This window comes from Acartia tonsa, chromosome 9 (assembly GCF_053477335.1).
Source record: "Acartia tonsa isolate MP-2025a chromosome 9, ASM5347733v1, whole genome shotgun sequence".
NCBI classification, from domain to species: domain Eukaryota; kingdom Metazoa; phylum Arthropoda; class Copepoda; order Calanoida; family Acartiidae; genus Acartia; species Acartia tonsa.
In genome coordinates, this window is record NC_137268.1 from 36,932,851 (window position 1) to 36,946,791 (window position 13,941).

A 13,941-nucleotide genomic window follows, 5' to 3' on the forward strand; every position below is an offset into this window, starting at 1 on the left:
AACCATGTATAGTCAAAAATGTGGTGTTATCCGTACTGAAAAATACCTTTGAGTGCTTCCCGGCTTGACAAGTTCAATGACCTCGGTAAGAATTCTTTCCTTAAGCATTTATAATAGAGTGGAATGATTTTCTTAAAGACGGCAAATTAATCTTCTCATTTTATTAAAATTAGACCAAGTAATTAATTTATTTTTGTACCAGAATATTTTAATAGTAGTCTATGATGATTTTATTTATGAATTACAAACTCGCATTTAGTTTTGATTAATATTAAGCAAAAAATAACCCTAGCTTCTTTTATACATTTTGAAACATAATTTCGAAGTCACGAAACCTTTCATAAGGAAAAGACGATTGTTCCCAAATATAAAAAAAGACTTATTTTCTTTTACATGATTTATTTCTTATAATGTATTTAACATTTTAATATTTGATTATTAATTTTGTTATTTTTTATTTCAGCATGACCGTTTTCATACAATAAATTGTATTAGTAAGTAGCAGGTTTCGTACGTTTGTACGTAAAGATCTGGTAAACGGCCAGCCAAATGCCATTGTACCGAAACAATGAAAACGGTATGAAGTCCAGTCAGCCAGACAAAGCCAGTGACAGTTACCGTATGTGTTGAATGTGAATAAATTCTACACGTGACTATAGTTGTAATCAGTGTTAACAAAAGTGAAAATGGCACCTAAAAAGACTAGGTATGAATTATTGTCGGACAGATTGCCTACGGCAGTTGAGGTGATAACCGAAGAGTTAGACAGAGTGATGCAGGTAGTCTCAGATACCGCAGACATCAATGTTTATCTCAGCAAGGAATGCATCCTTGTTCATGATGCGAACTTAAATCTTGAACGTACCATGAGCGGTTTTCAACAGCTGGATGTGTTAATCCAAGATGATAATAACCTAAAGGATTTTTATAGTGACGTTATCATGGCACGAAAGAACTATAGCGAGTTAAAGCTTACATTAAATGCCATAGATGAGCTTAGAGCGATAAGCAATGAAGTGTTAGTTCTTGGTGATGATCTCGCAGCTCACAAAAACAGTTTACAACAACGTTGTATGCAGATAGTGAAAGTTATAAAAGGTGATTACATACCTCTACCAACTAAAATTATCAGTGATATGACTAAACTGATGGAGACACTGGCAAAGGCTAAGCAAGAGCCTGTTACGCCAGTCTTGGGTGCCTCGGCAGATCTTATGCTGCCGTCATTTGGTGCTCAATCGTTTGCTGCCAGTCCGATGTTCTCGCCTCATGGATACATGCCACGTATCGACAAGAAACTTCTTCTCAGCTTCGACGGGCAAGAATCTTCTTATGCGCAATTTAAGGAGAATTTCCAGAAGCTTACTACTGGATATGAGCCCAGCTACCTTCAAATGGTATTAAGTTGTGAACGAGTAATGAAGGATAAACCGTTGAGGCTGCAATTGCAACAGATTGCCCCGCATGCAGCGCAATGGACGTATTTGGACCAGCTGTTCAAATCTAGAACCAGACAGATGTTGTGTATTTACAACAACTGGGACAAGAAAGGTAAATTGTCCAAGAGCGGCCAGATTGTCAGCGCTCTCGCCGAGTTCTCAGGTGCCATCAACCAGCTCGAGCAGATAACCAAGGCTGATGGTAAAGACACAGTTTCTACAAGCCAATGGCTCACGGTTTTATTGTTGGAGATGCTGTCTAAGAAACTGCCGAAAGAGTTTCAAGATAAGCTTGACCTTGCACTCGGGAGCATGGACGTCCCCGACGTGCCTAAGTTGCTGGATATATTAGAGCAACAACGTGGCGCCTTATTAATGCGCAGCAGTCACGGCTTGGACACGCCGTCCAAGAAGAAAGGTAATCCTGCCGCAGCTGCGGCCGCCGTAGTTAAACCTGGTACACCTAGCAAGTTTAAGAAGAAGCAGCCTTGCCCTTCAGATGGCTGCAGTGGCGAACATTTTTTGTTTAAATGTTCAAAGTTTACAACCATGTCTGTTCCAGAACGGAAAGAGTTTGTGATGAAAATCGGCGGGTGCCTCTTGTGTCTTAACAAGGGGCACCGCGCCTCAGAATGTCCGCGTGCTGAGAAGCTTGGAGGCTGCAGGATCAACAATTGTGGACAGAAACACAACTCGTTACTTCACGAGTCCATCGCCCAGGTTTCAGCTGTTTATGAAGTGCCGTTTTTGGGTGAAAACAATTACATGTTGATGCTCCAGAAGCTGGACGCCCTGGATGTCTACAAGAGGAAGGTGCCTGTGTCCGGGATGTGGGACACAGGTGCCAACCTCACCATGGTTACACAGTCTATTGCCAAGAAGTTGCAGTTGCCCTCTACTGGACGTGTAGCTACTATTTCAATGGCTGATGGCAAAGTTCAGTCATGTCCAACAGTTAAGCTCTGCCTGGTTGACCGTAACAAGAACAAGCATGTTATAGAGGCAGCTGTTGTTCACACAATTGGACACACAGACGGGCTGCGCAGCATGGACCCAGTCGCCGCAGCTGCTCTGTTTGATATGAAGCCACAGGACTTTTCATTGGTGAATGGTCCATTGGATATTCTCCTTGGGCATGTCACGCCCACGACGTTTCCGGCGGCGGATAAACTCATCGGCGAGTCAAGATTATACCGAAGCATTTTTGGCACAGGTTTCCTTGTTGTTTCTGCTGATGGAAAGCCTGTTAGTAAGCCTGTTATTTGTAAAGTTACTAAGTTGGAAGTTGCAGCGATGGACTTCCTATCGTCGGAGTTGTTAGGCGTGCAGCCGCCGCGGCTGTGCAATGGTTGCACAGGCTGCAGGCACTGCCTGGCACTTGCGTCAGGCAATTCAGCCGTTGATCAGCGAAACAAGGATCTAATCAAAGAAGGCTTAACATTGGATCTTGTGAAGAAGGAGTGGACGGCAGCTTACCCATACCGGCTGCTAACAAATACGCTGCCGAACAATTCGCGGCAGGCGTATAATATAGCACTACATGATCGCCGGCGCAGGATAAAAAACGGCGAATATGACGTATTCTGCAAGGTGTTCAAAGAAGCGGTGTCCCGAGGTGTATACATCAAAGCAACGCCACAAGACTTAGCTTTTGAAGGTCCAGTCTACTTTAATTCTTTGGTGACGGCCTTCAAGGATAGCATTTCTACCCCGTTGAGAATCTACACATTGTTTCACAATCTTATTCGGTTCAGAAGTTACAAGTGTGCCTGTGTTTGTGATGTGTGTAAATTTTACAATTCTTTGGCGGCCACATATGAAGATTCGCAGCTGAAGAGAGTATGGTTTGCAGAGGATGAACATGCCAACCCCGAAGTTTATTTGACCAAAAAAATTAACTTCGGGGAAAAATTGGCCGGCGATTTCGCCGTCACAGCCCTGAGACTTACAGCACAGATTTTTGGAGGGTGCAGCCGCCAAGATGTTCATGATGTTTATGGATCTGAATACGTGAAGGGAGCAGAGGTAGTTGCGAAGCAGGACCTGTGGAGAAGTGAGCAACAACCTACCGGATTCAAGTTTGTGCTGCACCAGGATGCTCCAGCTATCAAGCTGGAGCAGTGCACGTACATTGACGACCATACTGGCGGCCACAATAGCAAGCCAGAAGCTGTCAAAATGGTCAAAGAGTTGAAGGAAATGATTGAACCTGGAAACTTCAGCTTTAAATCAGTTATTTATTCTGGAGATGATATTGATCCTGTTAAGGTACTGGGCATTCAATGGGCCCCCAGAGAAGATGTTCTGACTTTACCTGCTCGGGTGAATCATGGCGCCAAGGTAAAGGGCCGAAAATTGCTGGAGGACCTGGACTTGTTGGACTTATGGAGAGCCATGTTAGAATGTGTAACGAAGAGAGAGATTTGGCGGGTCGTACAACAGTTGTACGACCCCTGTGGCCTCATGTGTCCGCTACTCCTGAAGTCTAAGCTTATTCTTCGGGAGGTTTGTATAAGTGGAGTGTCCTGGGATGAGCATGTACCTGCAAAGCTGAGAGATGATTTTGTTGACAGTTTGGCAGACAGGGCTAAACTTGGAGAAGTGCCATTTCAACGTTCTTTAGTTCCTGATGAGCCATTGGGGCTCCCAACCATCATAGGTTTTTCTGACGTTTCAAGTTCAGCCTACGCAGCCATCGTCTACCTATGTTGGCCAACGGCCAGAGGCTATGAAGTGATTTTGTGTAGTGGCAAAAGTCGAGTGGCTCCTGTTAAGATTGAGTCTATCCCAAGACTAGAGTTATTGTCATGCTTACTTATGGCAAGATTGGCGGACGCAATTGTCCGAGCCCTGCCGTTTGGCGTGGCAGGCAAGATGTTTTTTAGTGACAGCACCTGCGCAATATCGCAGATTGTAAGTGAATCTGTAATGTTAAACATATTTAACAGTCATCGTGTGAGTGAGATCCAGCAGCTGACCCGCCCAGAGGATTGGCGCTGGCTTCCTACTGATGAGAACGTGGCAGATCTTGCCACCAGAGGTGCCTGTACTATTCAAGATGTTTCACCAGGATCCAGGTACCAGGATGGACCTGGATGGCTACGCTTGGAGCAGGACCAGTGGCCTGTAAAGACGACGGGTGAAGTAAATCACCCCATCCCGGAAGCTGAAATGAATCAACGGATGGTCAGATTGAAGTGCATGGCTATCCAGGTAGTAGATACTGATTTCTGGAGAACTTTAGCACGTCGTACCTACAGGCAGGCTCGCAGAACCATGCAGGCAGTGTTCAAGGCTGCCAATTGTTTTAAATTGTTGCTTGTTAAGAAACGAGTTCCGGCCAGGCAAGAGCCGATGAATGATTCGGTTCCAGCCGGACAAGAGCCGACGGGAGTTTCGGTTCCGGCTGGACAAGAGCCGATCAGAGTTTCGGTTCCAGCTGGACAAGAGCCGACGGGAGTTTCGGTTCCAGCTGGACAAGAGCCGATAAGAAGTTCGGTTCCAGCCGGACAAGAGTCGACGGGAGTTTTGGTTCCGGCCGGACAAGAGCCGACAGATGATTCTAAGTTTTATGACAGCCACACTTTTTCAATTACATACCTAGATGTTGTATGTGATTTATTCCTGGCATCATACAACCAGGAGAGAGAGATGATTATGGATGCTGAAGGCAGATTTGATAGTCTGCAACCTTATTATCACGAGACAGAGGTGTACTGGCCTATCGTTGGTAATAACGGTTACTATCCTGTTCGTAAGTTTTGAGTCCTCAAGATGAAGTCCCGTGGGGACGAGGCCTTGTAGGCAGCAGCTGAGGGAAAGAAGAAGCTGTTCAAGGATTCCCCTGGCCTTATTTTGATTGATCGTCACAATAATTTGGCCAGACTGTTCCTACAGCAAGCCCACGATGAACTTGGCCACGCCGGTCACAGAAAGACTTTAGCTCAAAGTCGCAGGTATGCTTGGATTTCACGTGGCTGCCAAGAAGCTATGAAGGTTGTTAAGTCATGTTCCAGTTGTTGTTTAGAGTATGCATGTCGTTCAGCCCCAACTATGGCAGACGTCCTGCCCGACAGGTTAGAATCTTCGGTTCCATTCTACCATGTCCACCTTGACCTCGCGGGTCCGATGGAAGTTACAAGGCCTGGAGTCCGCACCAGGAAGAATCCAGCCAAGTACAAGGTATGGTTGTTGATTGCTTGTTGTCGCTTTACACAAGCAGTGTTTATTGATGTTCTGCTGGATTACAGTACTGAGGCTGTCATTATTGGCCTCAGAAAGCTTCAAGAATTTTACAATATGCCCAGAGTTGTTACTACGGATCGCGGCACGAACTTCCTTGGCACGAAGAGAATCCTTGATGAAGTTATGAAGAAGTCTGGTGTGAGCTTTGAGTGGCACCTTGTGCCGACTGGCGCTCATTCGTATGTTGGAAGCGTTGAGCGCCAGGTCGCCATGGTCAAGCGTGTCCTCAATAAGAAGTTGTGTGGAGCAGTTGTTAACCACAATGAGTTGTTGTTGCTGACGGCTGAAACTGCTAGAATTTTAAATTCTAAACCCTTGAGTTATGCTACACAAGGGAACGATGTTAACACATGGAGAATCATATCTCCTGCTGATCTGTTGGGTGGCAGAGCTAACGACGGGATTTGCTCGTTCGAAACAGGTTCCAGAGATAGAATCACACGTCGTTTGAACCATTTGGAGGAGCTAACTAGACAGTTCCATGAAGTTTACAAGCAGCAGCTGCTGCCTAAGTTATTGCGCACTGTAAAGTGGAGATGCAATCAGGTTCCGCTAAGCGTTGGAGATGTTGTTCTTGTTGACGGGTGCAACAACTTGGTTAAGAAGTATCGCCTCGGTAGAGTTCAAGATGTACGTGGTGGTGGCCATACAGTTGTTGCCCGTTTTAAATTGTCCGATGATGTCGATGCCACAGATAACGAGATTTCTGCAAGACGATTGTTGAAAGTAAATCTACCCCAAGATGAATCCCAAGACGATTAAGTATTTTATTAGTATCGTTCTTTTCGCGTATTTTTTTCGACTTTCAACAATTGCATATTTTTTTAGATTTATAATTTGATGCAAATTTCTTACAATTTCGTTTAAACTTATAAATGAGCTCAAGATTTTATTTCTAACGCATAAAACTAAAGTTTTCTATTCGAATACACAAGTTTTCTTTACGGATTTTATTTGATCGGGACCTGGGATTTTTTTGCGTAAAAAATCTTAGGTACGTATTTTTTTAAATTTTAGATGCGAAGCATTATTGTCGTTCCTTGTTTAACAAACATGAAATATGATATATATAGATAAGAATAAGAAATGAAACACATTTGATCATTTTAAAATATCTTTTTATATTCACATGCATTACAAAATAATTTAATATTACTATACAGGGTGCACCACATATCCTCGGCCTTTTTGTAAATTGTAAACAAATGATCATAAAATCGTCAATTTTAAAGATTTTTTTAAATTTTAAAAACTGGGAAGCAAAATAGGTATATGACTATTAGATCATTGATTAAAATCGCCGCCAGCATCAATCACTGCCTTTACCCGCCTCCTCAACCGCCGGCAGGCCCAGGTCAAAATGTACCTGTCCAAGATGGCAAAGTTCTCCTTGATAGTGGCAATGAGGGAGGTCTTTGAGGCATGGGCACATCTATTGGTGCATGCTTCAAAGTAGCCCTAGGTCCAAAAGTCCATTGAATTAAGATCGGGCTGCTGGGAGGCCCCATTTCCTTAGGAATGTGAGTAACCGCAGGATCCTAATTCACCTAACTTTCAAGCTACCATTTGACACAGAGTCCTTTATTTAGACCACAGTTGAGCTAGAATGACGTTCTATACCTTTTTAGAAATGGCATGAAGATTCAAATAGGGTTGTCAGCGCAATCCATAGTCTGAAATATGAGTTTTTAAGTTCCATATGGGTCTCTAAAGTCGAGAACCGAGAAATTTTCACGATTTTACACGATTTTTGACATCTCTAAATCTGTCACGTTTCACTTTGCCGGAGTACTACAGCCAAGCCATTTTAGATAGAGAGCTCTAGTCTTTTCTAGTGTCTTACTTATGTATATAACAGTATCCCCAGCAAGTTGCATAACTCTACCTCATCTACAGATGGGCTGAGGTCCGATTTATTGGGCCCTAGTCGAGAATCCAGATTATACCACTGGCGCAACTCGAATCTGCCTTGTTGAACATAAGCGCGGCCAGCTCGGAGTACGAGCCCATCTTCGTCCAAAGATTTTTTGTGCTTAAAGGTCATTACCTAAGCTTTTTATAGTGGGGTCAAACGTCCTGATTGGTCAAGTAGTTTTGACGCTATGGCCGTTTAAAGAATGTCCGAGGATATGTGGCGCACCCTGTATATTAAGATTATTATATTTTTGTTCTGAAGATTTACCTAAAAACAAAAAAGCAGTAATTTTCATGAACACAGCAGATGTACTTTGATTTGTTTGATTTTATTTCGAAGAGTAAAGCCCAATGAGGCTGCTATCCAGGGTGTTCCAGCTGTGTTTCCTCGGCCGAACAACCTGTATAGCAGCAAAACTAAAGCTTAAATAATGTTTGATATTTAAAGATTCTTTTGTAGTTTCTTTGATGTTTTTTTATTGATGATTTTAACTTTAGAACATTTTTCATTCTATTTATTTCAGAAATGTTCGTGAATTGAGCCCCGCGCCAGGAATCCTGTTCACGGTTACACAAAAAGAAACAAGACATAACCATAAACAGGACTCGTAGCACGAGGCATTAATATAATTGTAGTGCGTCGGTTTGATCTGCAATCTTTCGAGGTTCAGGTTGAACTGAGGCCCCAATTGCTCTTAATTTTAAAGACTGTATAAATAAGTACAAGAAAAAGCGGTAGATTCCTCTTAGTATTATTTTTAGCGATTTCGAAAATTTGAGTACCCCCCCCCCCCCCCCCCCGACAACAAAATAATAATTTAAGTAAACTATTATTAGGTTGGACAGGAGGAAGGGAGGGAGGGTATATAAGGCGAGACACGAGCCTTGCCTTGCCTCCATAGTCAACCATGCCAACCAGTCTAGGATCGCAGTCCCTCGCTACAAGGCAGTCGACTAGCACACAACTTCAAGCTTTCAGTCTATTTATATACAACCCCCTTATCCCCGCCCCCTTTATGTTCTCCCTCTCGTCCGCTACGTGTCCGGGTTTTTTTACTGTATTGTTTACCCCTTTCCTCTCCCATCTGACCAACAACCCCCTTATCCCCGCCCCCTTTATGTTCTCCCTCTCGTCCGCTACGTGTCCGCGTTTTTTTACTGTATTGTTTACCCCTTTCCTCTCCCATCTGACCAACAACCCCCTTTTCCCAGTCCCCTTTATGTTCTCCCTCTCGTCCGCGTTTTTTTAGCAAGAACAATTTTATTTGTGGGTTGCGTAGCAATATTTAAAAGAAATAGCCGACAACGAACATCTGTGGCCGCAGCGCTCGGCTCCCTAGCCTATAACCTAACCTAACCTAACCTAAAATAGTTTTTTGAAATTTAGAAAATTAAAGTACCCCAGACAACGAACATCCGTGGCCGCAGCGCTCGGCTCCCTAGCCTATAACCTAACCTAACCTAACCTAAAATAGTTTTTTAAAATTTAGAAAATTAAAGTACCCCAGACAACGAACATCCGTGGCCGCAGCGCTCGGCTCCCTAGCCTATAACCTAACCTAACCTAACCTAAAATAGTTTTTTGAAATTTAGAAAATTAAAGTACCCCAGACAACGAACATCCGTGGCCGCAGCGCTCGGCTCCCTAGCCTATAACCTAACCTAACCTAACCTAAAATAGTTTTTGAAATTTAGAAAATTAGAGTACCCCGACATCAAGTTGTGGACACAGGAAAAAGGCAAGCTTCAATTTAATTCAATAATGTGTCCGTGCTGTGTGGAGAAGCCTCGCTTCGCTCGCTTCCCCACACAGCACGGACACGTTATTGAATTAAATTGAAGCTTGCCTTTTTCCTGTGTCCAAATCTTTTCCTCCTCCCGCAGACTATCCAGACTGTCGGGGGGGGGGGGGGGGGGGGGGGGGGGGGCTACTCAAATTTTCAAATTGATAAAAAATTTTGTAACAGGAAAACGCCGAAAAAGCTTATTATCTATTCAGCCAAAGAGAAATTGCCAAATAAACACTTTTTGAGACTTTTCTTTTACTTTGAGCTTAATTTAAGATTCGCATATGCAAAAATGCAATTTTAATTTCATTTTGATGTTCTATTGATGAATTAATACAGTCCTTTTTTATGTTCTTAGATTTAAGGATATTTTATTTTTGATGATATGTTTAGATTAAGGATAATTCTACTTTATTTGATTATTCTGTTTATCTAGAATTAAGGATTATTTTCTTGTCTATCTTTTATATAAAGATTTGATCGAAGAAAGATTTTACGTATGCATTTTCACTTTTCTTTAGCAAAAAAGATTTGTTTGAAAAGAATTTTTTTAGTAATTATTCTTTCTTTTATTAAAAAGATTTGAATGAATTATTTGATGATTAATGCAGATTATATTTAGCATTAAGGTTTATTCTAACATTAGAATATTATATTATCATTATTAATGATTAGGTACCTAATATAAAGTTTGGGTACTTATTTTAAGTTATTATTATGTATCGCATTACATGGTCTAACAAATTCAAATAACTATTTATTTATTTTGAAAATTTGTGAGGCCATGAGAATAAGTGTTATGAGTGAGTAGTGAATGTGTAAGCTTTCAATGAAGAATGTTTTATATCCTATTCCTTTATTCCTACATATTTGTGGAATTGTGTCATTTTGTGTTAGTACGAGTATTCGTGAATATTATTACTAGCAAATTTGAGGCCAGAAGGCCAAATTTTAAAACTCATGTAATTTAAGTGGTTTTGAATTGTGACTTTTGTGGACACTGTCTGCGCACAAAGTTGAAAATCTGAATGGTGTTATGTTCGATTCCCCACTTTCAGGCGGGTGTGTATTGGAAGTATAATAGTGTGATGCGTTTGTGAACTCGAACCTTTATCCTTTTTGTTTTCCTTATCATTATTGGCAGTTTAGAAAGCGCCTATTTTCAAAAAGTTCATAATTGAACACAGCATTCAAAACAACGCTTGCGCAACCAAACAAAACAAAGCTAGCGTAGCCATCTTTAATCTTTCTTTCAAGATGTGCGGAATATCTGTGTGATAAAAAAACCATGTATAGTCAAAAATGTGGTGTTATCCGTACTGAAAAATACCTTTGAGTGCTTCCCGGCTTGACAAGTTCAATGACCTCGGTAAGAATTCTTTCCTTAAGCATTTATAATAGAGTGGAATGATTTTCTTAAAGATGGCAAATTAATCTTCTCATTTTATTAAAATTAGACCAAGTAATTAATTTATTTTTGTACCAGAATATTTTAATAGTAGTCTATGATGATTTTATTTATGAATTACAAACTCGCATTTAGTTTTGATTAATCTTAAGCAAAAAATAACCCTAGCTTCTTTTATACATTTTGAAACATAATTTCGAAGTCACGAAACCTTTCATAAGGAAAAGACGATTGTTCCCAAATAAAAAAGACTTATTTTCTTTTACAAGATTTATTTCTTATAATGTATTTAACATTTTAATATTTGATTATTAATTTTGTTATTTTTTATTTCAGCATGACCGTTTTCATACAATAAATTGTATTAGTAACTATGCTGGTTTTGATTCTTGTGGGAAGTAGCAGGTTTCGTACGTTTGTACGTAAAGATCTGGTAAACGGCCAGCCAAATGCCGTTGTACCGAAACAACCGGGAATATTTTACCGTGAATTGCAAATGATCCCTTTATTTTATAGGACAAGGAAACCAATATAAGGGAGGATACTGGAATGCAAATTATATCGTTACCCAAGATTTTTCTAAACGCAATTTTTCATTCGTTTTATGAAAATGGTTATGACGAGCCTTACAGATCTTAAACTGTTTTTTACCTATTTTTTAATCATATATCAAAAATATACTATGACACCAGTAGAATCAGACTGCAGAGCCCAAATTTGAATTAAGGCCCCAATAAACTTTTTTGGGGGGATTTAAGAATTAATTTTATATGTTGCTGTGATCATTTTGACGGGAGCAAAAGCAATTTTTAGTTTGGGATTAAATTGTTTCTTACAGAACAATTTTATATGATTCAGTTTATATCAATACAATAATAAAAAAAAACTCTACTCTGTTCGATGGAAATAATTTTTTTTCTAAAACAATCAATTTCAGTAAAAAAATTAACATAATACAATAAAACACATAATGCTAAAGTTAAACCAATAAGATTTCTTGTTTCATTTCAACTATTCATAATTTCCGAAAGAGTGTTTTCAGAAAGTGACTTATTTACAATGTAGTTAAATAATTTTTATTTAATTAAAATGAAAAGAATGAAAACTATACACGTAAAAGATACATACTTTTTAAAAATATTTTCAAAAATAAAGTTTGATTAATCTTATTTTATATCATATTTGTATATGTGTCCAAAATAATTTTGTTGTATTGCATAAACATTTGTTGACATCATATCATCTTGTCATCAAATTAAACCCTTTACAGCCAATTTTTATGTGACTTTAAAATAGGTGAACGAACACAAACATGTTAATGTTAATTCATTGGTATATTGTAAAGATTTAACTTTTTAGTGAATTTTTATAGTAAAATCATAAGGCCTAATTTTACTCTATACCAGAATACAATATTTATGAAGCAAAACACTCTAAAAGCTACGAATTTTACCCAAATAAAAAAAAGACCTTTTGCTTTGGTCAAAATGACCACGGCAACAGTAAAAATTAATATTTAAATCCCCCCAAAAAAGTTTATTGGGGACTTAATTCAAATTTAGGCTCTGCAGTCTGGTTTTACTGGTGTCATAGTATATTTTTTATATATGTTTTAAAAATAGGTTAAAAACAGTTTAAGGAATTTTAAGATCGGTGATCAATTGATAAACAAAATTACCCCTTGGCAAGAGTTTATGCAGAGAATTTGAAAACCTATGAAAGATCGAATTTATAAAACTGTGGGAACAAGAATAATTTACAGTCCAATGTCCCCTCCCTCCCAAAGAAATCTTAACTGTCCTTACTTTCCCATCAATAATTAAAAGCGAGGCTTTTCTATAATTAGGGTCGATCCGTACGTCCGTCCGTGACGGATAGCTTTTTTCGTTAATTTAGGCACGTTAGAATTTTCCTATCGATTTAAAATTTTGTATGGTGATCCCTGTGGTAGTTAGGTACAATTTAGAAAGCGTAGCAACTCTATAATCGTTACCAAAAGGTCCGTACGTCCATTTTCAACATGTTGATTTTTTCACTTTTTTAACAACTAATTTTTATATGATCTAATTATCCGATTGATCTGGTTTTTGGTATGCTGATTCCTGGGACAACAAAGTAAAATATTGTAAGCAAAGCAAACTCTATAGTCAAGTTCTAAAAATGTAAGTATGTCCTTAAACATCCTGCATCAAGCAATTTTTCAACAAATTTACTTACAAGTGTGCTTCGACTCATATAGATTTATATTCTGATTATTCAGTTCTGACACTCTACTAGTGTTAATGCCCTTTTGTACTACCGTTTCAGAACTTCGCTTTTATGGATGTTGTCATCCTTGTTATAATGTACAATTTTATTAATTAATTTTGAAGAAGGTAAATTTATCGGCCGTTGACCACATTTAAGTATGACATACCCTAATGCATTTTTAATGGATATAAAATCTACATGGATATATATTGACAGGGAAAAATTTGCCCTCAATTTAGCTTGCTAATATGAATCTCATTTATTTTTCATTCGTTTATCCATTATGAGGGGAGGGAATGGGGGTAACGTTATGTTAGCCAGCTGCGAGTAGCAATATATCAGAGTACATGAAATTCTTATGCAACATCCAAGTAATAATATATCCATTGCACTTAATGGTTGCGCTAATTATATATTTTTGAAATTGACAAAGTAAATCTTTTCTATAACAAGAGTTTGTCAACAGTCATTGAATCGACCTATTAATTTGAAACCTTACTTCACTTTGAAGATATTTTTTGGTGAAGAATAAACCTCAAATTTAAACATTATTTTTGAGATAATATTTCTTCTAATTCTATTTATAAAAAGTACATTTTAAAAGCGAAGCTTTTCTATAATTAGGGACGGTCTGTCTTTTTTCGTTAATTTAGGCATGTTAGAATTAACCTATCGACTTTAAACTTTGAATGGTGATACCTGTAGAAGTTATGTACGATTTAGAGATCGTTGCAACTCTATAAACGTAAACAGAATGTCCATACTTCTATTTTAAACATAATGTTTTTTTTTAATTTTAAACAACTAATTTTTATGTGATATAATAATTCGATTGATCTGATATTTGGAAAACTGATTCCAAGGAGAACAAATTACATTGTTATAAGCGAAGCAGCGA

General features: G+C 39.0%; 1 protein-coding gene across 1 annotated transcript; it reads left to right on the forward strand.

The window, feature by feature from the left end:
• The first annotated feature begins 686 nt into the window (after nt 1–686).
• Nucleotides 687–6,446, forward strand: LOC145327522 (uncharacterized). Its single transcript, XM_080171068.1, has 2 exons — nt 687–4,783; nt 5,324–6,446. The coding sequence occupies exons 1-2, from the start codon at nt 687–689 to the stop codon at nt 6,444–6,446; spliced, it is 5,220 nt and encodes a 1,739-aa protein (XP_080027194.1).
• Nucleotides 6,447–13,941: the final 7,495 nt, after the last annotated feature.

Bases quoted from the DNA above. Each gene is read 5' to 3' on its own strand.
- LOC145327522 (XM_080171068.1), top strand. From the start codon at position 687: ATGGCACCTAAAAAGACTAGGTATGAATTATTGTCGGACAGATTGCCT. The intron at 4,784-5,323 runs GCAAGAGCCGAT...TAATTTGGCCAG, and splicing joins AAGAAACGAGTTCCGGCCAG to ACTGTTCCTACAGCAAGCCC.